Source organism: Chiloscyllium punctatum, chromosome 10 (genome assembly GCF_047496795.1).
Source record: "Chiloscyllium punctatum isolate Juve2018m chromosome 10, sChiPun1.3, whole genome shotgun sequence".
In the NCBI taxonomy this organism is placed as follows: domain Eukaryota; kingdom Metazoa; phylum Chordata; class Chondrichthyes; order Orectolobiformes; family Hemiscylliidae; genus Chiloscyllium; species Chiloscyllium punctatum.
The window spans coordinates 43,647,711-43,672,150 of record NC_092748.1 but is presented as its reverse complement, the minus strand read 5'-3'; the positions used below and the strand labels follow the sequence as shown (position 1 = coordinate 43,672,150).

The window sequence follows — 24,440 nt, the reverse complement described above, 5'->3', positions numbered from 1 at the left end:
GTAACAGCATAATTAAAAACAACCTAATGCCTTATGCTGCCTCATGGGCAGATCATACTCTATTTCTCTTCATTGATGAAGGTAATGTTTTTCCCAGGATGATCAGATTCACAGCAGTCCAGAGGCATTGATGATAACATGGACAGCATGGGGGGAGAAAATCCCTGCATGGGCTGTCTCAACCTCCTGCCATAACTTTCACAGAAGGAATCTTCCAGAATGAATCTCAGCTGGAATGGCAGAACTGGCAACTTACTGCCTTGTCTCTTAGGTTTCCACCACTGTTAGTGAGGATGGGCAGGTGAATTTCCAAGGAATTTCCAAGCAACTTTCTTGTTTTGCTCATTAGCAGTTTTCTCCATTCATTATGCTAAAATGAGCTTGTTCATTTTGAAAGACAAAACTAGGCTCAACACAAGCTGAAGTAGCAACAAAACTCTACTTCAAAATAATGCATCAGAAGTACTTCTGATTTCATGAATAATTACTTGGTATATTGAACTTAAAATATTGTTAAAAGGAGTCAAGAACTCAAAAGCTTTCTGTCTCACATTCATTGAGATGAGAACACCTTAAACAGCCTTAACAAAGGGGACAGTACTCTATATAGAATGGGAAGAGGGTGAACCATCATTGGCATGGAGGTGTAGCAAGAACAGTTAACTGTTAAATCTTAGTTGTCAGAGTATGCAAGTAGATTCTGATTGGTCAGGGCATTGCCTTGTAAATATTGCAGAGTTCAGCAGTCTTTAGTCCATGAAAAAGTTGCTATTAATGTATGAATTCCATTTGCCTAAATAAAACAGGATCCTATGTATTAACACCAAAGTTTGGTAGAAGATTTGTAGCTCGGGTGCTCGTTGTTGTGGTTCTGTTCGCCGAGCTGGGAATTTGTCTTGCAAATTGTATTGTCTTATATTAACACCTTTCAGTAACCACAAGTGCACCACAATGCAAGCCCAACCAATAATTGTAAATTGATTTCTTTTGCAATTATTAGCACGGTGCAAATTATTTAATGATTTCCAACAGCAGAATCATATCTAATGTTGGAAATACTATTCAGATACTTAAATTCATACACATATCTTTCAATAGAATTTTTAAATGAACTGAAACATTTTACCATGTTTTCATGTTCAGGAAATATTACATGTCATTAAATAAATCAATGAAATGTTCAAAGTAAATCACCCCTCCCAAGAGACCACTGTGGGTGGGGGAGATGGGGTGTGAGGGAGTTGGGGTGGGGATCAGTCACTAACTTTCATTGGTTGGTTTCCCAACAAATGGCGGATCCTCCAAACAGAGTGAAATACCTCCACTGAGGTAACAAGCAGCTCTTAGTTAACCACATACGTTGTTCAGTCACCCTTTGAGCTGGCAACTTTCTCACCATTAGCAAAATGGTGGTGAATTGATATGAAAGACACACCCAACACTGTCCAGTTCCATTGTGGCAGCCATCTCACATCTTAGCCCATCACTAAAAGGCTGGTAAAATTCCAGCTGTGAAGCCCCTCTGACAGAGAAGGATACCACTCAGCTCTTTGAGTCCATACTGGTTTTCTGCGAAGCTATCCAATCTATCCCATTCCCCTGCTGAGCTCCCCATAGCTTGGCAATTTATTTCCTTCAGAACAAGATCCAGGTAAGGGATAGATAGGAATCAAAAAAGTTGATTATTCTTACAAAAATGAGAGGAGCTGATGCATTTAGCATTCCTGATTCCATCTAAGCTCATATAACAGCAAACCTACCTTCGAACCTGGAGCACCCATTGCACCGAGAGAACCTTGGTCACCCTACAGTAGGTGTGAAAGAGAAAACAGCAATTTAGACCACAATCCCTTCATTACCAGTAGCTGGCTACAATTAGCAAACTATAGTTCTCCAAATTAAAGGAAAGAATTGAATGAAAAAGCAACTATTCTCAATTTGCAATGACTCTATATTCTAAAGCTGAATCAGTTCTCTTAGGTAGTTTTAATGACTTGAAAATACTCATCACAAAAAGAATATCAGGTTTTCTTCCATTAAGCAAATGTAAAGTGCTGCAATTCTTTTGGAGAATTGGAGAGCAGGGCTGATTTATTAACATAAACCATTACTAGTAAAGTTTGGGATAATTTCTTTAAGAACATTAACAAGAACATTCTATGTAAAGTATGGCTGTAGAAGTTTTAAACAATGTTCTGCAGATGTGGTTTTAAGGGCATTACCGTCAGAATGACTGCACGACACTACTGTACAAAACCTAATGTGCTTGTTGGAAATTCGTCTCCATAAATGTCACAAATTAATTAATAACTATTTTAACGCAGTGGGAAATAATGTGAGCCAAGCTTTGTTGTCCTTGAATTTTGACTCTGCAGTGCAACCACATTAACTGATGTTCAATAATTCAAGTAGCACCTTCTGGCCAGCAGCTCCAGGTTCGCCTTTAGGTCCTTTCAAGCCAATGTATCCCTGGAACAGAAATTTTTAAAAGATTAAATTCAAGTACCTCCATAAATATATGTTTCGAACAGGAACATAGTTTGAACAAATATACATGAAACTTAACAAACTTCCTTACTGGATATTTAAGCCAGCATATTGTAACATATCAACATGTGTGTGCATCAACAACAGATGTACATATGTAATGTGTTTGAAATTGAGTTTGTTTTATGCTTACTTACCCTCAAGCCCTTGATACCAGGCAGACCGGGAGCACCTGGGAAACCTCGAGAACCCTGAAACCAGAGGAACATATTAACAGCCCAGAATACCCTGAGAGTGCTGCTCAGTTTGTTTATTTATCTTGAATGTTCAAGAGAAGAAATGGCACCCTGGATAATGTACTTCAGACTTCTGTCCACCTTGAAAACAGTAAACTTGCAATTCTCATGACCAAAATGCTTCACAGTCAATTTATTATTTCTTTAGTATAGGTTCTGATTGAGGGCGTATTTGGGCACAACAGAAGGAGATCAATTACAAATCAGTGATGTCGATCAAAGGATACATGTGGGATAATACAAGTACCAACCTCAGTCAGGGATTACTTACATCTAGGATAGCAAAGGATAGCAAGGTAATATAGCAAAGATGATTCTTGATATGAGTGAGAGTGACAGGGTAGTTGTTGTGGGGAACTTCAACTTCCCAAATATTGACTGGAAATATGATAGTTCAAGTACTTTAGATGGGTCAGTTTTTATCCATTGTGTGCAGGAGGGTTTTCAGACAGTATGTAGACAGACCAACAAGCGGTGAGGCCACATTAGATTTGGTACTGAGTAATGAACCCAGTCAGGTGTTAGATTTGGAGGTAGGTGAGCACTTTGGTGATAGGGACCATAATTCAGTTATGTTTACTTTAGCGATGGAAAGGGATGGGTATCCACTGGACGGTAAGAGCTACAGCTGGGGGAAAGGCAATTACGATGCAATTAGACAAAATTTAGGATGCCTAGGATGAAGAAGGAAACTGCAGGGAATGGGCACGACAGAAATGTGAGTTTATTCAAGGAACAGCTACTGTGAGTCCTTGATAAGTATGTACCCCTGTCAGACAGGGAGAAAGTTTGTCAATCGTGGAAGCCATGATTTAAAAGGATGTTGAATCTCTTGTCAAGAGGAAGAAGAAGGCTTATGTTATTAGGGTGAGATGTGAAGGCTAGTTATGGCAATTGACAGTTACAAGGTAACCAGGAAAGACTTAAAGTGAGAGCTAAGACAAGTGAGAAGGGGATATGAGAAGTTGTTGGCAGATACGATCAGGGAAAACCCTAAAGCATTCTATAGGTATGTAAGGGATAAAAGAATGACAAGAGTAAGATTAGGGCCAATCAACGACAGTAGTGGGAAGTTGTGCATGGAGTCAGAGGAGATAGTGGAAGCACTAAATTAATATTTTTCGTCAGTATTCATACTGGAAAAAGACAATGTTGTCAAGGAGAATACTGAGAAACAGGCTACTAGACTAGATAAGATTGAGGTTCGCAAGGAGTAGGCATTAGAAAGCCTGGCAAGTATGAAAACAGATAAATCCCCTGTACTGGATGGGATTTATCCTAGGATTCTCTGGGAAGCCAGGGAGCTTGCTGAGTCTTTGGTTTTGACCTTTATGTCATCATTGTCTACAGGAATAGTACCAGAAGACTGGAGGATAGCAAATGTTGTTCCTTGTTCAAAAAGGAGAGTAGAGACGACCCTGGTAATTATAGATGAGTGAGCCTTACTTCAGTTGTTGGTAAAGGTTTAGCAGTTTAGATCAGAAATTGGCTAGTTGAAAGAAGACAGAGGGTGATGGTTGATGGGAAATGTTCATCCCGGAGTTCAGTTACTAGTGGTGTATCACAAGGATCTGTTTTGGATCCACTGCTGTTTGTCATTTTTACAAATGACCTAGGTGAGGGCTTAGAAGGATGGGTAAGTAAATTTGCGGTTGTCACTAAGGTCGGTACAATTGTGGATAGTGCCAAAGGATGTTGTAGGTTATAGAGGGACATAGCTGCAGAGCTGGGCAAAGACGTGGCAAATGGAGCTTAATGCAGAAAAGTGTAAGGTGATTCACTTTGGAAGGAGTAACAGGAATGCAGAGTAGTGGGCGAATGGTAAGATTCTTGGTAGTGTAGATGAGCAGAGAGATCTCGGTGTCCATGTACATAGATCCCTCAAAGTTGTTAAGAAGACATACAGTATGTTAGCTTTTATTAGTAAAAGGATTGAGTTTCGGAACCATGAGGTCATGCTGCAGATGTACAACACTCTGGTACGGCTGCACTTGAAGTATTGCATGCAGTTCTGGTCATCGCATTATAGGGAGGATGTGGAAGCTTTGGAAGGGTTCAGGGGAGATTTACTGGGATGTTGCCTGGTATGGAGGGTAGGTTTTACGAGGAATGGTTAAGGGACTTGAGGCTATTTTTGTTAGAGAGAAGAAGGTTGAGAGATGACTTAATTGAGACGTATAAGATAATCAGAGGATTAGATTGGGTGGACAGTGAGAGCCTTTTTCCGAGGATGGTGATGGCTAGCATAAGGGGGCATAGCTTAAAACTGAGGGGTAATAGATATAGGACAGATGTCAGAGGTAGGTTCTTTACTCAGAGAGTTTTAGGGGCATGAGATACGCTGCTGGCAACAGTTGTAGACCTGCCAAATTTAGGGGCATTTAAATGATCATTGGATAGGCATATGGACGAGAATGGAATAGTGTAGATGGGCTTCAGATTGGTTTCACAGGTTGGCGTAACATCAAGGGCCGAAGGGCCTGTACTGAGCTAGAATGTTCTAGCTGCACTAGGTCAGCTGACAAAACCATAGTTCAATGACTCATCTATTCAGTGGCACTCCAACAACACAGTGCTCCTTCTGTATTGCAGACCATGTGTTCAAGGTTGAAGAGTAGAGCCTGAACCTACAAGATTTAGATGTAGATGTACAGTTCTACTGTTGCAAGGCTGGAGCCAGTTTAATTAATGTAGTAGAAATTTCTATCATGGATTTACACAAGTATCTTCTGCCCCTGCCATCCATCAGTACATCTAATTAGTTTTCAAAGAAATGTTTAGATCATCTGTGGCTCTTTGGAAAAAAATCATAATATAGATATTGTAATCAGGGTTAATGAAATAAAATAATTATCAGTTCAAATTATTTATAAATTGCCTCAGCTTGAATGTAGCTTTCCTTTTATCCCTTTTTGTGTCACGAGTGTCTCTGGCAAGGGTAGCAGTTAAGTGCCCATCTCAAAATATCCTTGAGAAGTTAGTGCAGAGCTGTCATCTTGCATATAACTGAGTGTCATCAGACACCATTCAAAAGGAACTTAACAGCCAAACACATTGCTATGGGGATGGAGGCACATAGAAGTCTCACTAGAAATGGATCTTATATTTAAGAGGAATCCAATGTTAATTTTTGGTTGCAGTTTTCCCATCTGTGGCCAATTAATACCCGATAGATGGGAGATCTGGCCAATAACTAGGGGCAGACAGCAGGAAGTTTCAGCATGTCAGAAGATGGCACTATATTTGAAGAGCAGCCAACAGTCTTCACTCAGACTCCATGATTGAGTAATTTCTTTTTGCCAGGACTGGGGTAACAGAAGCAAGGGGTATTCCAGTAAACAGAAGGAGGACACCAGAAAAATACAAAAAGGAGGACTAGCTGGAGGTCACTGAAGATGTCAGCAGATGGAGAATGGTTGCAAAAACAATGAATGCAATATTAGAAACATTTAGTAATGTGATCTGGTCTGGCAAGGGGTGAACAGTATTGATAACAGCAAACTTGCAGGTCGCAAATAGTGCCAAAAGATGCAATGCTGGACAACCAATGCATGGAGTTGATATGACCAAGAATGAATATTCTGTGAAATACAGATTAGTCTCACACTGCAGGCCAATGGTCAGTCAGATGTGATTACTTCAACTCTTTGTGCTAGGTATGACTCCAACCAGCAGAAATTTCAGCGCAGCCAACCTCACTGCCACAGCTAAAAGACAGCCATCACAAACCATTGGCTTCAACTGCTCCTCCAGCATTCCATACATGCGCACTATCATACTGCTGCTTTGGCACCTCCTTTAAGGCAGTCTCCATGAACATTTTCGGGTGGGTAGCCCCTTTGGAGGACATTCACCTGTATTCCTACTCCAATGCATTCTCCTCATCTACTCATGAGGCTGCTACTTCTCTGGCTTGCTCTGGCTCTGCTCCACATTGCAATATCTGTCACTCCCTCTCACTCTGTTCAGTAGAGGCGTGAAACCCAATACACAGCAGCCATTAAGAATTAGTTCTCAGGATACTAAGCTGATATATGATATTACTGTATATGATGGCTACTGAGTGAGAGCCTTCCAATATAGGCTCACAATGTCCAATCCCTCCAACATTTCAACCTCTTGCTTCAATGACTCTTTATTTGGCTGTTTTCACTCACTGATCCCACTACCAAACACAATGAGCTCTAGTCCCATTCAGCAGGAGAGCCTCTGAGACTCGACAGAACCTGTGCCCTATGGGAAACATTTAAAATATACTTCAAATTCATACCAAATTGGTTACTGAACAACTTTAATCATAATTAACAACACCTAGACAACATTCAGGTTTGGGCTGATAAGTGACAAATAACATTCATACCACACAATTTCTAGTAAAGATCATCTCCAAAAGGGACTCAAACCATCACCACCTGACATTCAATGGCATTGCTATCACTGAATCACCCACAGACAACATCCTGGGGGTTACCAAAGGCTGGGTCATTAGACATATTCAAGGATATCTACAAACAGAGTTTTAATCAGTAAGGGAATCAAGGGGTATAGAATAAAGGCAAAATAGCGGAGTTGAGGATTATCAGATCAGCTATGATCTCATTGATTGGCAGAGCAAACTCGATGGGCCGAATGGCCTCCTTCCACTCCTGTGTCTTATGGTAATACAAAAACTGAAGTAGGATGGACAAACATATTTATATACTGCATATACTATGACAGCAAGATGTCAGAGGCTAGAAAGTCTGTGACAAGTGACTCACCTTCTGACACCCCAACACTTGTCTACTCTCTCTAAGCCACTCTTCCAAACTACCTATGATTGGAATAAATTCCATGTATAATTCACCTACCTTTAAGCTGTTTCTCCACTTTAGTATTTTATCTTTTATCAAGAGTGGAAATGAATCCTTTTCCCCAGTTATGTCTGACATATACCAGTGGATGGATTTCCACATTGCAGATAGTAATTGGGAAGCAGTAGAAATCCCACTTTGCGAATCAGCCTCCACTATTAAGTCTGCCAGGAACTGCGGTTTTTCCAGTGGAAGGTCCAACTTTAGACCAGTTGCGGGCCTGTTGTCACAGTCATCAGTCCCAAAATGGGAACTGAGGCTGGAGGGCTCTGCAGCAGGCCTGTTGGAGGGCCCATCTCAGCTGCCATCTTTTGTTTTAAAGAGTCACAATGCTCCATCCATCAAAAATAGTCTGATCCTGGCATGAAACAAGGTTTAGCTGAGACTCCTGAGATTGGTGGAAGCATGTTCATGATGAGGGGAGTCTATTAGGAGAGGTGAAGCAGGGATTCAGATGCTCAGAGTGGCCAAATTTAAAGACAGGGCTCATCAAAACTCACACAAATCTGACCTTTCTCTGGATTAGTGCCCCAAATGCTCCTAGTCCATTACTGACCTCCCTCAGCATGAACGTGCCTCCAATGCCATCATTAACTCCTAAATGTCCTGTCAAGACATTTCTTGGCCATCTGTTTGGCTTCCTTTCACTTGCTGGGGTGGCAGAGGGCTGCAAAAATTGAAAGTATTGGAGAACAAAGCCTGCAATGCAACACCTTAGCTCTTTTGATAGGGACTGGCAGGCTTTTTGCCCTGTGCCCTTCACTGTGCCTCTGAAAATGGAGTGCCAGAAAGCAAGGCAAAACCTTCACCCATTCTGCCTGGCAGCTAATCACGCCACCCTGCTCTTGTGAAGTAGCATTTCAAGACGGCCAAACGTGGCACTGGGTGTTTCAGTTGAAATTATTTTGTAGCTATCAGTTTCTGCAAACAATCTTGCATTGCCAATTTTTATATCTAGTTCAATAACCAGCCACTTTACCTGCTGTCCATGGAATCCCTGCTCACCAGAGCGTCCTGGTTTTCCAAAATCACCCTTTGGAAAGAAAAGAAATTTAGTCCATAAGTCAATAAAAAATTGAATTAAGATGCATTTAATTTGTTTGAGTGCCTTCACTAATTTTATTTGTTCACTAATAAACATGACTTAGGGCTAATCCATGCTCCGGCCTAGTCTTTTCTTGCCTGAGCATATGCATTGAAGGTGAATTTTATGTAATAGGTAACCTCACAGATATCCACTAGCACCCAGGTGGACATGGACACCTGAGAAAAACAACAAAAATGCAGATACTACTTATACTATTCTCCTAGCTATCTGCAGCCCCTCCAACAATATTGTGTGGAAAATCTGGCAAACCTTAATGAAACTACGTTTTCAATTTGATAGTTTGCAAACAAAGTGATTGAATTCAGGCTCAGTCAAAATTAAAATTTATTTTGGTACACATCACGTATCTATTAGGAAGAGCCCTGAGCCTTTTCCTGTTTAACAGAAGCTTATAGTTTCTAGGCCTTAACTTTGCTATTTTGCAATTTTTTTTCATGTCTAATATATTCCTGTTTCTATTTCATTTTAGCTACTTCAGCCTTGTTCATCCATCGTTAAATATGAAGAGGCATGCACTGCTTCTTATGTATGGGGAATGTACACTAGCTCAATTAAGGGCTTATGGGTCTTTTTTATATTTTGGGAGCAAGAATTTATTGGTAAGGTGTGTTCATCAACATTGTTTCAACAAATTTAAAAATGTACACTCACGTCTTCACCAGGTTTTCCAGATGGTCCCTCAGGACCACGGTTACCAGCTGAGCCCTGCAATTTGATGGTAAAGAAAAGTATTATCCACAGCATTGAGGACAGCTGGATGCACTTAAAAAGGAATCTGAAGTACTCATTATAATATAATGTTGGTTACTCTTCATGTTAGTGGCTTCAAACATCTCTTACGGTTTAAGCACATTTTAATGACAATGTTTGAAAGCTTACCATTGGTCCCAAGTCACCAGGCTCTCCAGGTGGGCCAGGCTGTCCCTTTGGGCCCTAATTGAACAAGAGAAAGAAAAAGTACATATAAAGACAAGGTTCGTATCCACAATTTACCAAGCATGGCTGTGTTCACATCAAGGCATTAGAATCAAAGCTATATAATTTTACAGTTGTCCTGGGGATATAGGCTTCACTGGCTGGGCCAACATCTATTGTCCATCCCTAACTGCTCTGGAGAAGTAGTGGAGATCTGCCTTTGAGGTGTGGTACACCACAGTGCCACTGTGAAGGGAATTCCTGACTCTTAACCCAGTGACAGTGAAGAAATGGTAATGCATTTCCAAGTCAGGAAAGTATATGACTTGGTGGTGGTGGTGTTTCTACATATCTGCTGTCCTTATCATTTTTTTTTGTAGAGATCACAGTTTTGAAAGGAACCTTTTTCAGAGCCTTGTTGAGTTGTTGCGGTACATCTTGTAGATGGAATATACTGCTGCCACTGTGCATCATTTGTGGATGGAGTCAATTTTGGAGTAAGATGATAGGCTGCCAATCAAGTTGGCTGCTTTGTCCTAGATGGTGTCAAGCTTCTTGGGGGTTGTTGGAGATGCACTCATCCAGGTAAGTGGAGGGTATTCCATCACAATTCTGACTTTTCCCTGTAAATGGTGGCAAGAGGTTCGGGAGGTAGAATTCACCACAGAATATCTAGCCTCTTGCCCACCCTTGTAACTGGACCAGTTCTGCTTCTGGTCAATGGTAATCCCAGGAGGTTTCACTGGCCGGTTCAGTAGTGTTATGGCCATAGAACATCAGGGGGAGATTCTCTTGTTGGAGATGATAATTATCTGGCACATTTGTGATGTGATAATTATAATACTGTGTATAAACTTAACTAATAAAAATGGCAGATTAAAACAATTCTGTGAGCAGTTACACGTGTTTGATTCTTGTCAATGGACTTCAGACAGACAAAGGGCAGATAGGCTGTCTGGTAGCTCCAAAGCTACTTCAAAGGGAAATATTTGGAATTTGATTTTCCCTTACGCCAACACAATGGGATTTGAAAATTCAAAACCTCTGAGATAAACAAAAGATTGGAACAAAATAGAAACTGAAACAACAGAAATTGCTGGAAATCAGAAACAACAGAAATTGCTGGAAAGGGTCAAGGGGTCTGGAAGCATCTGTGAAGAGAAATCAGAGTTAACACCGGGGCTCCAGTGACCCTTCCTCAGAACTGATGGTAGCTTGGAAAAGATTGATTTTTATGCAGAAGATAGAGTGGAATAAGCAATAGGTGGAGATGGAGTCCAAACAGACAGGAGAACAGACGGACAAAGGATTGGATAACCATCAGCATGGGAGAATGAATAGCTATTAGTGGACAATTAGTGACTAAAGATGGGTGGTGTATAATAACAGACATGATTTGGAGATGTCGGTGTTGGACTGGGGTGTACAAAGTTAAAAAAATCACACAATCCAACTGGTTTTATGTGGAAGCACTAGCTTTTGGAGCATTGCTCCTTCATCAAGTGGTCGTGGAGTACAAGCTCATAAGACACAGAATTTATAGCAAAAGTTTACAGTGTGATGTAACAGAAATTATGTATTGAAAAAGACCTGGATTGTTTGTTAAGTCTCTCGTCCTTTAAAATAAACATGTTGGTTTCAGTTCTTTCATATGTAAATCGCAGAACTTTTTTAAAGTTACATTCTCGAGCAAATTTTAACAATTGGTGTCATGTCGGCCCAGATAATGCATCGAAGGTGTGAGGTGCCCTGTGTGAGACTGTCTGTGCCATAATGTTCACACTGATTCTAATCTAAAAAACTGATTTACAGAATCTTACATGGATCCATGCAGTTTTTGAGCAAAATAAAATGTAATTCTGCAAATACAAATTCACCCCACAAACTTATACGTGTGTGTGTGTGTGTGTGTCTATGCATGTGGGTGTGTGTGTTGTGTGTGTGTGGGTGTGTGTTATGAACATCTGTGAGAGAGTGTGTGAGTGTGAGTGTAAAGAGGTGTAAGTCTGTGAAAGGGTGCGTGTGGGAGTGTATATGTGAGCGAATGAGAGAGAGCTTGTGTATGAGAGAGGGTCTGTGTGAGTGTATGAATCTGTAGGAGTGTGTGTGTGTCTGTAGGAGTGTGTGCGTGTGTGTGTGTGTGTGTGTATATAGTGCATTAGGGCCACCTGTAGTGTGACATAAATCCAAGATCCTGGTTGAGGCCATCACCCATGGGTACCGAACTTGGCTATCGGCCTCTGCTTGGCCACTTTGTGTTGTCGCCTGTCCCAAAGTCCGCCTTGGAGGATGGTCACCCAGAAGTCCGAGGTCGAATGTCCCCGACCGCTGAAGTGTTGTCTAACTGGGAGGGAACACTCCTGTCTGTTGATTGTTGTGTGGTGCCCATTCATCTGTTGCCATAGCCTCTGCTCGGTCTCACCAATGTACCATGCCTCAGGGCATCCTTGCCTGCAGCGTATGAGATAGATAACATTGGCTGAGTCACATGAGTACCTACCCCGTACACAGTGGGAGGTGTCCCCATGTGTAATGGCGGTATCCATGTCAACCTTCTGACATGTCTTGCAGCGTCTACGGTGTCAAGGTTAGTATGTTGTTGTCCAAATAGCAGACTATGTGATAACAAGGACTGGTGTGTAGAGGTTGGGGTAGGCACATGTGAACATGCCTTAAGCCCTAAAATTGTTGAACCAAAAGACTGGCGAGCTCTTTAGCAGAAAACGAGGTGCTGTTCTTCCAACTTGTGCTGAGATTCACTGGAGCACTGCAGCAAGCTTGAGGCAGAGATGTTGACCAGGGAATAGGATGGCGTGTTAAAGTGGCAGGCAAGCTCAGAGTCTTCTCTGTGGACAAACATAGATGTTCTACGAAGCAGTCCCTTGTCCGGTCTGTTCCCATGTACATCTGTGATTCCTCTGACGCTTTACTTCAGTTTCCTGAATTTCCAGTTTGCAGGTTCCAGCCACCTTCACTTTACCTTGAAGTGTAATCCCTTTACACATCCATCCCCCACCAGGATGGTCTCAGGGCTCTCCACTTCTTCCTGGAACAAAGGCCTGAACTGCCGCCATTCACCACCAACCTCCTCCGTCTGGCTGAACCCATCCTCACCTTAGAACAACTTCTCTTTGAGCTCCTCTCACTTTATTCAGGTCAGGGGGTGGCCAAGGGTATTCGCTCCAGTTATGCCTGTCTCTTTGTGGGGTACCTGGGACATTCCTTGTTCCAGTCCTATAGCCCCTGCTGACCCTATCTTCTGCATAAAAAACACCCTTTTCCTAGCTGCCATCAGTTCTAAGGAAGGGTCATTGGACCCAAAATGTTCACAATGACTTTCTCTCCATAGAAGTTACCAGATCTGCTGAGCCTTTCCGACAGTTTCTGCTTCTGTATGTAGACTGAAACAATCACCCTCTTCTCCCACCCCCCCTCGGAACTCCAGCATAATTAATTCTGCTTTAAGGGCTAATGATTCATCAGAAGTTGATATCACAGCCACTTACATCTTTATCATTGCTAATTTCCTAATTGTGACAATCTGTTTCAAAATCAGACTCCCAGGAAAGTCTCAGACAATATCCTCACAAAAGAGAATTGTCAGCTTGAGAGCATTTGTTTTAGGAGTCGACTGTAATTCTGCCGTTAAGCCATCTGCAAACAATGTAACTGCAGAAAGAATGAGGAACAAGAAACCTTCTCTCTGCCTCTAAGTCTGTTCTATTTTTTGAATGTATCTGTATAAAAATAATCAACTATTCAATGAAAATATTAACTATTCAACTTCAGAAGCCATTGCTACTGCAGGATCTGATTTCAAAGGTTGAGCATCCTAATTAAGAGAGAAGGAGCTCAAGCAATGGACCCATTGATATAGCACAACAACTATTCATACATTTCCCCTGCAAGTATTCATTTGTCTTACAGTCAGCTCTTCCATAATGCGATGGTTGTGTTCTTGTGCAACACCACATTATAAAAAAGTCCATTTCAGATACAATGCCTAAAGTGTTGGCAGTGTACTCGCATTACAGCCAACATGTCTTAAAAGTTTGCGCTGTAGAAATAACATCCCCAATTTGTCAATTGCATTACAGTGAAGGCTGATGAAACACGCATTTTAACAGAATGACCTGTACCTGTATTTATTTTAATCTTGGCATATGTTATCCTTAAGATCCATTAGCAATTGTTTGCAGTCAACTAACCTTTAACCCATTTAAACAAAAGCTTAATTACTCATACAGTTGTACAGCTTAGAAACAGACCCCTCAGTTCAACTCGTCCACACCACCCAAGTTTCCCAAACAGAAAATAGTCCCACTTGCCTGCATTTGACCATATCCCTTTAAACTATTCACATACCTGTCCAAATGTATTTTAAATGTTGTAACTGTACCTGGATCTACCACTTCCTTTGCAAGTTCATTCCATATACCAACCCCCTCTGTGTGAAAAATGTGCCCCTCAGGTCCCTTCTAAATCTTTCTCCACTCACCTTAAAATTATTCCATTTTGGTTTGAACTCCTCTGCCCTCAGGAAAAGATCTTTGCTATTTACCTTATCCACTCCAACTTCATGGCTGCTCACCTGGTGACATTCTGTAGTCTGCATCTCAGCTCTTCACCCATGATTCTCCATTTCAGAAAGTTCTATTATATCTCAGTCAAGTCTGAATCCTTATTTGCTCAGTTCCCACTTTGAATATTATGTCAGTTGGAAATTCTGAATATTCCCAAAGTTCTTGGGCTGCCTTGGATGAATTTTCAATTTTGGCAGCAATTGGTCTGCTCATCTGTCACAATGTTACAAATTATTTAATACAAGGTAATCGCTAGGCCAAAGAGCCTTCAAAACCAACCTGGAATTTAAACCATTAGATCAATCCCAAATCATTTTCACGTTTCCAAGAAGGAGACATGCATTAATTGGACTGAACCTTGCATGGCTGACCGAGTATTCTGGCCTAGTTTCCTCTGCCTAATTCCTCACATCCTCCAATTTCCAGGACATATTAGAGAGGGCAAACTGGAATGCAGACCTATGATGCATTAAACATTATTTCCTCCGATTTACCTGGCAAAAGTTTGTAGCTACCAGTTGAAATAGGAAAAAGCATTTCAATAGCATGCAAATTATAGCTACAATTGAACTTTATGAGGATTACATCAGGCAACTAATTGGGAACTTGATGACCTATTGTGACAGGTATTAAAGGGAGTGGGGTTGGTCCTTCAGTCTGGAAGGTTTGTAAAACATCCATTCTGTTTTTTTAATTTCGTTTTCCAGCACAGGGGTGTTGCGCTGCAGGAATGAATGTCATTTGGCTGTTATATCTAACAGCAAGCATGAAGCCAAATATATTGCCAGGAATGGATGCTGCTATCAACACTTTTCCTAGAGGTTTGGAGCAAGGATTAATTCCCTATTGGTTGCCCTGCCTAACATTTTCTCCATCTGTTTAGAATAACTGAATGCAGCTGTCGTCAGCTGAGGTGAAGCCACTCTAGCCAAAAGGTTTATTTTTGTAAAGATAAAGGGACAGAAAGGAATGAAGTCCTAAAGGGCTCCAGATGCAAATTCTAAGCAATCACCTGATTAACCATTAACAATGGTTTAGTGAAACTCCTATTTTGTTAGACTCCTACTTTGTTGGTCTTTGGGAATTATTCCTTTGTAAGAAAACGTATTTAAGCCAAAAAAATTCTCAAAGCTAATTCTACTTTTGATGATGTGACATCATTCGTAATATCTGGGATATTTGCTACACTTCTCATGAAACAAACACCACCAATGCAAAAGTAACGCAAGAAATTTCCTGATGATGATGTCGTGTTATCTCCTTTTCTGCAGACAATGCCTTGCCACAATATTTTCTTTACATCTTTCCGACCATCCAAAATCCTCTCTACCCACACACAATAACTGCAATGGGACAATGCATTAATATCCTTATTAATCAAAGGTTTGGTTGTAAATGTCATTATCATAGAATCATACAGTACAGAAGGGACCTGTCATCCCTGCTAAAAATACACTAAATCTATACCAGCCCCATTGTCTAGCACAGTAGGATAATATGATTTATATAAAACCTTAAAGACAAAAGATATTATTAATTTTCAGGGAAGGAATAAAGCTCCAAACCAACTCCAAATATTGATAATTATGTCGTAAATATAGAAAATGTAAATTATTAAGAAAAATAAGTGAGATTTCAAAGTGAAATAAGATGAGATAAGAAAAGATGTAGGTCTTTGTCCATCGGATATCAAGAAGGCCACCACAATATACAGCAATGGTTGCAAAGGTAATTAAAAACATTCAAATATATAAACAGCGACATTCCGTAAGTTCAGAAAATTCACGTCAACATGCCAAAAGATTACTACTGTCTCAACGGGTGGAGATTTCATGGGTTAGCCTAGCCTTCCAATCCAAGTTTGCAACTGAATCTGGTTTTCCACTATTCATGCAGTTGTTCCAGAATAGATTCAGAAAAAAAAGGGGAAGAGACCATCTACAGAAATTCTTCCCCTGTGCTTCCTGCTGCAGCTTCTTCACTTGAAAGTGCAGAAAATGGGGAGTGATAAAGCAATGGCAGGGAGAAAAGAAACATTGATTCCAGTATTCATATTGGGTAGCTGTGAAAATACTCTGAAAGAATTAAAGGGATAAACAGAAATTTGTGGGAGGTATGGCACAGTTTCTTAGTGAAGGGAACCCAAATAAAATAGTAGCAGACATTTTGTGAAAAAGTAGAATAAACAATCAGGGGAAAATGAATTCGGATAACTTTAGCAATCATTCCTTTGAACTCAGAGTTGGTGCTCTGTGTAGGGAATGCTGAAATATCACACAGCTCTCACCATGGAATATCATTGAGAGTATTTGTGTTGCTGTGGATGGTCAACCCAAACTTCAACCTCTATCTCCTCAGCTCTTCTGTCATCATGGAGAGTTAATGGTTTGTTTCTGGCCATTGGACTGACATCATCACCCTATCATATACTTGTAGTAACCATCATTATTAGTTCTAAAATATTCAAGGAGAATTTCAAGTTCCCCAAGTATGTGCAGCTATCACTTCAGTACACTGGTATCATTTGTTTTAGAATTTGGATTTTGAAAGGGGGGGTATATGGCCTTTGTCTGTGTTTATGAATGGATTTTATTATCAACTTTTCAGTCTTTCTGGAGCCATGATGTCAGGGGGCAGCCCTCCTGGAGTGATACTGAGTATTTGTTGTATTGTGAGGGTTTATGACCTGAGACTGCAAACATTAAAAGATGTTAGTTTACTTTGGTTTAGAAGGAAAGGTTTTTTTTATAGAGCTGGAAAGCTCTTTGTTTCAATTCACTGAAGTCCTGACTAGGGTTAGATGTAACAACAGCTTCAACTGAAGAAATTCAGAATTTAATTCAGAACGCTTACGAAACAGGTTACCTCAGTGGAAGGGCTTTGGTTTGAAAATTCCAAACCAGAAGCATTTGGTTAGAACTCTGAAGGGGTTATTTGAAACTATGCAAGTTTAGGTTGAGCTGTGTGAATTGTCAAAAAATGTGTCAGAAATTCAAAACTGAGAATTGAAATGAGAAATCAAACCAATAGCTGTGATAGAGATGGGTACTCTCCAATTTGTCTACTGTGAGGTGATGGCATTAGGAAAAAATGGGATTTTCATTTTTCTGTGTGTTTTAAAATCTTTCAAACCGTGCTGGTGTAAACAAGTTGTTTTAATCTATTTTATCTTCATTTTCTGTGTGTAATAAACTTCTGTTTTATTGTAAAAGCCATATCTGCAATATTGTGTGCTTATATTTCAGTGAAATTCTGTCACTTTAATATTAAAAAAAGACCCACCATGCCAGATTTTAGGCTGGGATCAGATTTTTCCAATAGCAATATCATTTGGGATCATAAGTCACGATAATTTTCACCTATTCACAAAGTCTACAAATCTGCCAAATTCAGAGTTATAGCACTGTAAACACATCATGGTTTTCCCTAGCTGAGAAACTTGATGGACCAATTCAGAGGCTTTTGTAATGATTGTAGAGGTCACTGTATATGCTCATGTAAAAGTCACATTTTTAAGACTTTTTTAAGGTTAAATTTGTGGAGGGGCTGAAATTCACGCTAAACAGAAATTTGTGGGAGGTATGACACAGATTGTTAGTGAAGGGAACCCGTATAATATGTTAGCAGACATTTTGTGAAAAAGTACAGTAAAAAATCAGGGGAAAATAAACTCGGATAACTTAGCAATCATTAAGTCCAAAATACTGCATCATTAGCCCAACTGATCTCTGAACGAATAAAGAAAAAAAACCAACAAATTATAGCAATTGTACAAGCTCAACTGAGCTGCATGCAAAGGGATGTTTTCATCTGACTCTGATCTGATGCATCTTAAACCTTTGTGCCAAATTTTTCCATTTCCTTCAGTTTTCTCTCATCTATTGTTGTTTTAGTTTTTCAAACTAACATTTTAAGCTTTTATTTCTGATTAATAAAAACAGAAGTTATCAGACATTTGACTTTCACTGATCATTGTAGCTGCGAGAAATCATCAACAGCTGTGCGATGATTATAATGAAGTAAATGCATATAGGCCTATCTTATATAGGAAATGATGACATGATAAACTCTGTATCACACTATTATAGGTGCACGTTTGATAATGAACTAAGAAATCTATAGCCTAACGTATGTACGAACCGTACATCAAAACACATAATAGCCCAAGAAACTATTTGTTTCATCAATACAGGATAATTCCTTGACCCACAAATGTTGAACTGTTATCTGTGAAGAATGAGGGTTGACTGTTACATGAGATACATGGAAAATTCCAGATTTTTTGACCAAAATTAGGGGATTGACTCTTACATAACATCAACTTTTACGCCAGTATAGATGAGGAATACACAATTTCTTGTCATTCTGCTTTTTAATATGTGACATTATACAATCACATTACACACCACAAAAATGGCATCTGATGTCCCTACTGTTGTGGTGAAACAAAACTATTCCTACCTATTTCAAGTGTGAAGTATAAGAGCCTTTTTCTGATCATTTCTAAGAGATTTTTTCAAGTCCTGGCTTATTGGGCTAATTGGTCTACACTAGAGTCAGGAATACTTGGCAATCCACCAGATCTGAAATCAGCCAACCACCTGGCAAAATTCAGTTTCTTCACATCTGGTTAATTATTTCTTCCATAGCGTTAGCTGATTGACAACTCATGGTGAGAAAAGTATGGCGTTATAATCCACAATCATTGCAGATGTAAATAATTCTGGGCAGCACTGAAATCAAGTCAAGGCTAGCAATTGCCAGCTGAGTGAAATGCGAAGGACATCCAACATCAGCCTACTCTTCAAAAAGCATCTTACAAAATGCCTTGCATGGAGTTTTGTAGCTGAACCATCAGACAGGAAGAGGATTACAGCCTTTTGAAATATAGCTCTCCATCAAAATGAAAGGTTCTGAGAATCATCTGGACTTCTGAACAGCCAATGAATATACCCACAAGAAAATCAGTGTCCCAACATTTCAAGGGATTTTAGCTGAAGTGAAGAAGAAAAAGTTGAGAATGTACAATCAGTGGGAAAGGTGCAATGTTGGTCTACATTACGGCAATGGAACATGGAACATCAAGGATCCCATCCAGTCAGAGAAGAACTGGATTTGTTGACAGCACTAGAAACTGGGTGGAGTGAGAGTAATTATGGATGGATACAAAGGAATGCTGAAGCAATTAGGCAGACTTAAAGTTACTTTTCAAAGGTTAGTGTAAGTATATTAGATGGGGCAAAAAAATGATGTAAGAAGTTCAAATTGTCTCCAGATAATAAGTATAATGCGCACAGTTGGCTTAACTAGCCTTTTTACAGCAAATGGAGTGAACTTAAATGATCGGTTTAAACGCACATCAGAGTATATTACTCTTCAACTTTCTTAGCATTCAAAGTCAGTACATATATAATATTATAATATACAGAGATCTTTTTTGAAACTTTAGTTTGCATTAATAAATCCATGACAGCTGAATCAAAAAATATGGCTCCATTCATCACCAATTGGAATGTTGAAATTATTTATTAAATGTGCTTACTGCTGGTCCCATGATTCCTGGAGGTCCTCTTGATCCTATTTCACCCTGGATGATGATAAGTAACAAGAAACAATGATAAATAACACAGAAGCAAATACATTATAGCTTGAATATTAATTCTATGTGGAGGTCTATCACACACGTTGGAGCTTTTGTCGCTCTCTTCATCTTGATGTATTTCTCTGAAGTTAGAAGAGGGGATGAATTTCTCTACCAGTTGGAATTTAATAGGAGTGTAGTAGATAAGTAACCATGGCTACAGTTGGGGGCATGATATTTAATCAGACCGATACACAAGATTCCATAATTCATGGAATATTAATGTCAAGGCACTGACTTAACTCATTAATGAGCTGGTAAGCTAACAATAAGGGATATTTATATTGCTCATTGCACTTTTGTTTTATTATGGTAAGCAACTCATCAAGCCAATCTCATGGTCAAGGAAATCTGCTGGCTACGTAGATGAAACAAAACTTCCCCAAGGAAGTCCCCCCATAAGACAGTGAAGTGAACTGTGGGATCAGAGACTTAGAAAACCATCATTTCCATGACTACTTCAGAAGGCATGCACTTATTTGACAGATAAAACAGAGTGCTGGAGAAACCCAAGCCAGATAAAAAGATATCAGGTCAAATGATCAAAAGCCTAACCAAAGTTGAAAAAGTGTCTTAAGGAGGAAAGTGAGGAAGAGAGGCAAAGAGAGTGTGGAGCGGGAATTCCAGAACTTAGGGTCAAGGTAACTGAAGTTGCAGTTGCCAGCTGTGGAGCAGTTATGATTGGGAATGCACAATAGGGCCAAATTAAGGGAGCACAGATATCTCAGAGGGTGATGGAGGATATTATGGAGGTAATAATGGAAATACCACGGAGAGGTTTGAAATCAACAATGCCAATCATAAAATCAAGATGTTGCTTGACCAGGAGGTAGTGTAGAACAGCCAGAATAGGAGTGGTAGGGTAACAGAACTTGTTGTGAGTTAAAACAACAACAGCAGAGTTTTGGATAGCTTCAAGTGTATAGAAGACACAATGTGGCAGACCAGACAAGACAGTATTCAATAGTCATGCCTGGGAGTAACGAAGGTGTGGTTGAGGTTTTCAGCAGTAAATGAGCTATGATGAAGGTGAAGTGAATACAGTTATGGAGTAGGAAATAGGTGGTCTTAGGGATGATTTGATATGAGGTCAGATGCACATTGTGGGATTGAATGTGACATCAGCATTTCAGGAATTGGGAAGGAATCAGAAATTAGGGGCGGAATTTGGGGAGAGGACTGATTTCAAGGACTTCAGTTGTCCCAGTATTGAATTGGAAATAATTTCTACTCAGCCAGTACTATTTATCAAATAAGCAGCAAGGTAATTTAACATCAATGGAGGAATTGAGAGAGGTGGAATGGTAGATCTGGGTGTCACCAATTTATATGTGAACGCTAATGCTGTGCATTCAGATGATGTCATCATGAAGTAGCAAATAGATCAGAAATAGGTGGAACCAAGGGATTGATTCTTGAGAGACATGAGAGGTAATGGTGCAAAAACAGATAGAGAAACCAGTACAAGGGATTCTCTGGCTACAATTATACAGATAAGAATGGAAACCTGTGAAAGCAGCCCCATCAGCTGAAAATGCCCCTGATCCAAAGCCATATATTTCTGGCCATAAATGATTCAGATTGCTCTGAGGCCAGGGACACCATGCCCCCAAACCTGGCAAAACATGTCAAAGAGACAGCGACTTAAGTTTCCTACAAAATAATAAATAAATCAAAATCCTAGTATACTGTGAGTGTGCAAGCAAAGACCCTCACTGACCACTCAATGCAAAATAGGCAGACGTTATAGAGAGCTCCAACTGTAGATTAATTTAATTTTCACTAAGAAATTGATGTATAGGTACTTCATACCTTTTAATATTCTGTTAAAACCAGATATACATTCTAAAATGGCAACCCTAAGATAAAATCAGATTGTATATGGATTGACTTTGTCATCTGCTCTATATGCTGCCAGTTATCCTTGGGCATGCACACCAACTCCTTTGCTGAGGTTATGTGTGCTTCACAATTCCCAATTACCATCAGAAGCGTGTCCATGATTTTGAGTATTAGGACATAGCATTGTCCTAAAACCTATACATTACTAAGCACAGGATCTCCCCTTATAACATGTATAGAAAATGTATTAGCTTTTGAATTATCTTATACTGATCACCATGATTTATGAATATATAAAAGGAAGTTAATGTGACAGACTATTTTTTCAAGATATATTGAACTTCTCAATTCTCCAGTCTAACTATATTTACCAGGGTTTGAGTGACTGTCTACTGACAGGAATATCTGATTTGACTTAATCATGTGTTAATGTAGGAGCTAATCTGCACGGACTGCGTTACCTTTAGACTAAAGCAACTAAAACTTTTATGATTTCATAAAAAGGTCTCACAATTTGTCATTGATTTCTAATGTAATTTGAAACTATTGCACACACTTTCAACTATATCCCACAATGGACACTTTTACACTTCTGCACACACATGCATACAGACATAATTGCAGAGGCAACGTAAGATGTTCAAGTGTTTATTTAAGGTTTTTTTTCACATATTACAAATTTCTGATTACTGTTATTTACTATCACAGAACAGAGTGTGATCGGTATAAGTATTCTTTATAATGTACTCTTAACATGACATAAATAAAGCAATCCAATCATATATTGAACACACAGTAAAAGATTGTTAAACACTCTCTTACCATCGTTCCAGGCACCATTCCTAGCTGACCACGAAAACCTGATTTCTCATCACCACCCGCCATCTGAGATGCAAGTTGCTGGAAGAGAGGAAGTAGATCAGTTGGATTAAATGTGCTGCATGTATTTATGTGCAGACGTTACAGCCAGGAGGCTAAATATGATAAATAATGCACATTATTTTTCTCAATTGTGTTTTTTATTATACTACAAATAGACATGTAAAGATTAAGAGTGAATGTTAAAATGTTTGTTTAAAGTGAATAGAAAACATTTGAGGAGGACTTAAACATCACTTAACACTTTGAAATACTTACACCTGGAAATCCAGGATGAGTGGGATGTCCCGGTGGACCAGGAGGACCAGGATCTCCAGGAATTCCAGGCACGCCATCAGGTCCAGGTGGACCTGGCACACCCTATAAATGAAATAATTTCCAAATATGAATGAAGTTTTTTTGGAATTGTGACAATGCTTTTGTCAAATTCCCATCTTTGGTTTCTGTCATCTCATGTGAATTAGCTCTATCTCTGGACGATAGAACAGCAATTGTGAGATGCCACCCATTGTGATTCAAAACCAAGTGTTGGATCAAACTTTGAACAATTCATTTTGTGCAGAAATTTCCCTCCAGTGTTTTCATTAGTTTTATAATTCATAATCACTATACAAACAGCAGTCAGTACATGTTGGTGATTAGAATAACTTTTGCTGTAGGTTTCAATTGGAGGCTCTTATACATCCCTCATAGTATACCAATGTATCAGTACCTAAAAGTGTTCTTATAGGTTAGTAATTTTTATGTTAGTATCATATGCTTTTCTGAAAGTCTGACTACTTCAAATAGTTCTTTGAGTTATTACATTGTCTAAACAGGAGTGGCCAGAAATGAGTTGTAAATATTTGTCAACTGATGGGACCCAGGTGGGACATAGGGAGATGGTGAGGAAAGAGATCAATCTGACACTGGTACAGTTGAGAACAGAAGCAAGTCAAACAGTCAGGGCAGGCAGGGACAAGGGAGGACTAATACATTAAAATACATTTATTTCAATGCAAGGGGCCAAACAGGGAAGGCAGATGAACTCAGGGCATGGTTAGGAACATGGGACTGGGATATCATAGCAATTACGGAAACATGGCTCAGGGATGGGCAGGACTGGCAGCTTAATGTTCCAGGATACAAATGCTACAGGAAGGATAGAAAGAGAAGCAAGAGAGGAGTGGGAGTGGTGTTTTTGATAAGGGATAGCATTACAGCTATGCTGAGGGGGGATATTCCCGGAAATACATCCAGGGAAGTTATTTGGGTGGAATTGAGAAATAAGAAAGGGATGATCAACTTATTGGGATTGTATTATCGACCCCCCAATAGTCAGAGGGAAATTGAGAAACAAACTTGTAAGGAGATCGCAGCTATCTGTAAGAATAATAGGGTGGTTATGGTAGGGGATTTTAACTTTCCAAACAAAGTCTGGGACTGCCATAGTGTTAAAAGTTTAGATGGAGAAGAATTTGTTAATTGCGTACAAGACAATTTTCTGATTCAGTGTGCAGATGTACCTATTAGAGAAGGTGCAAAACTTGACCTACTCTTGGGAAATAAGGCAGGGCAGGTGACTGAGGTATCAGTGGGGGAGCACTTTGGGGCCAGTGACCATAATTCTATTAGTTTTAAAAGAGGGATGGACAAGGGTAGACCAGATCTAAAAGTTGAAGTTCTAAATTGGAGAAAGGCTAATTTTGACGGTATTAGGCAAGAACTTTCGAAAGCTGATTGGAAGCAGATGTTCACAGGTAAAGGGACGGCAGAAATGAGATAACGAGAATCCAGAAAAGGTATATTCCTGTCAGGGTGAAAGGGAAGATCTGGTAGGTATAGGGAATGCTGGAT

General features: G+C 39.7%; 1 protein-coding gene across 1 annotated transcript in view; it reads right to left on the bottom strand.

Moving 5' to 3' along the window:
- col5a2b (collagen, type V, alpha 2b) overlaps nt 1-24,440 on the bottom strand; it is a 269,216-nt gene that overhangs the window by 113,735 nt on the left and 131,041 nt on the right. Inside the window, exons 7-15 of the mRNA XM_072579023.1 lie at nt 22,863-22,964; nt 22,548-22,625; nt 19,785-19,829; nt 9,624-9,677; nt 9,396-9,449; nt 8,616-8,669; nt 2,685-2,738; nt 2,416-2,469; nt 1,761-1,805 (exon numbers count right to left, since the gene is read on the bottom strand). Of these exons, the coding sequence (XP_072435124.1) occupies nt 1,761-1,805; nt 2,416-2,469; nt 2,685-2,738; nt 8,616-8,669; nt 9,396-9,449; nt 9,624-9,677; nt 19,785-19,829; nt 22,548-22,625; nt 22,863-22,964 (540 nt within the window). The remainder of the gene's footprint in view (nt 1-1,760; nt 1,806-2,415; nt 2,470-2,684; nt 2,739-8,615; nt 8,670-9,395; nt 9,450-9,623; nt 9,678-19,784; nt 19,830-22,547; nt 22,626-22,862; nt 22,965-24,440) is intronic.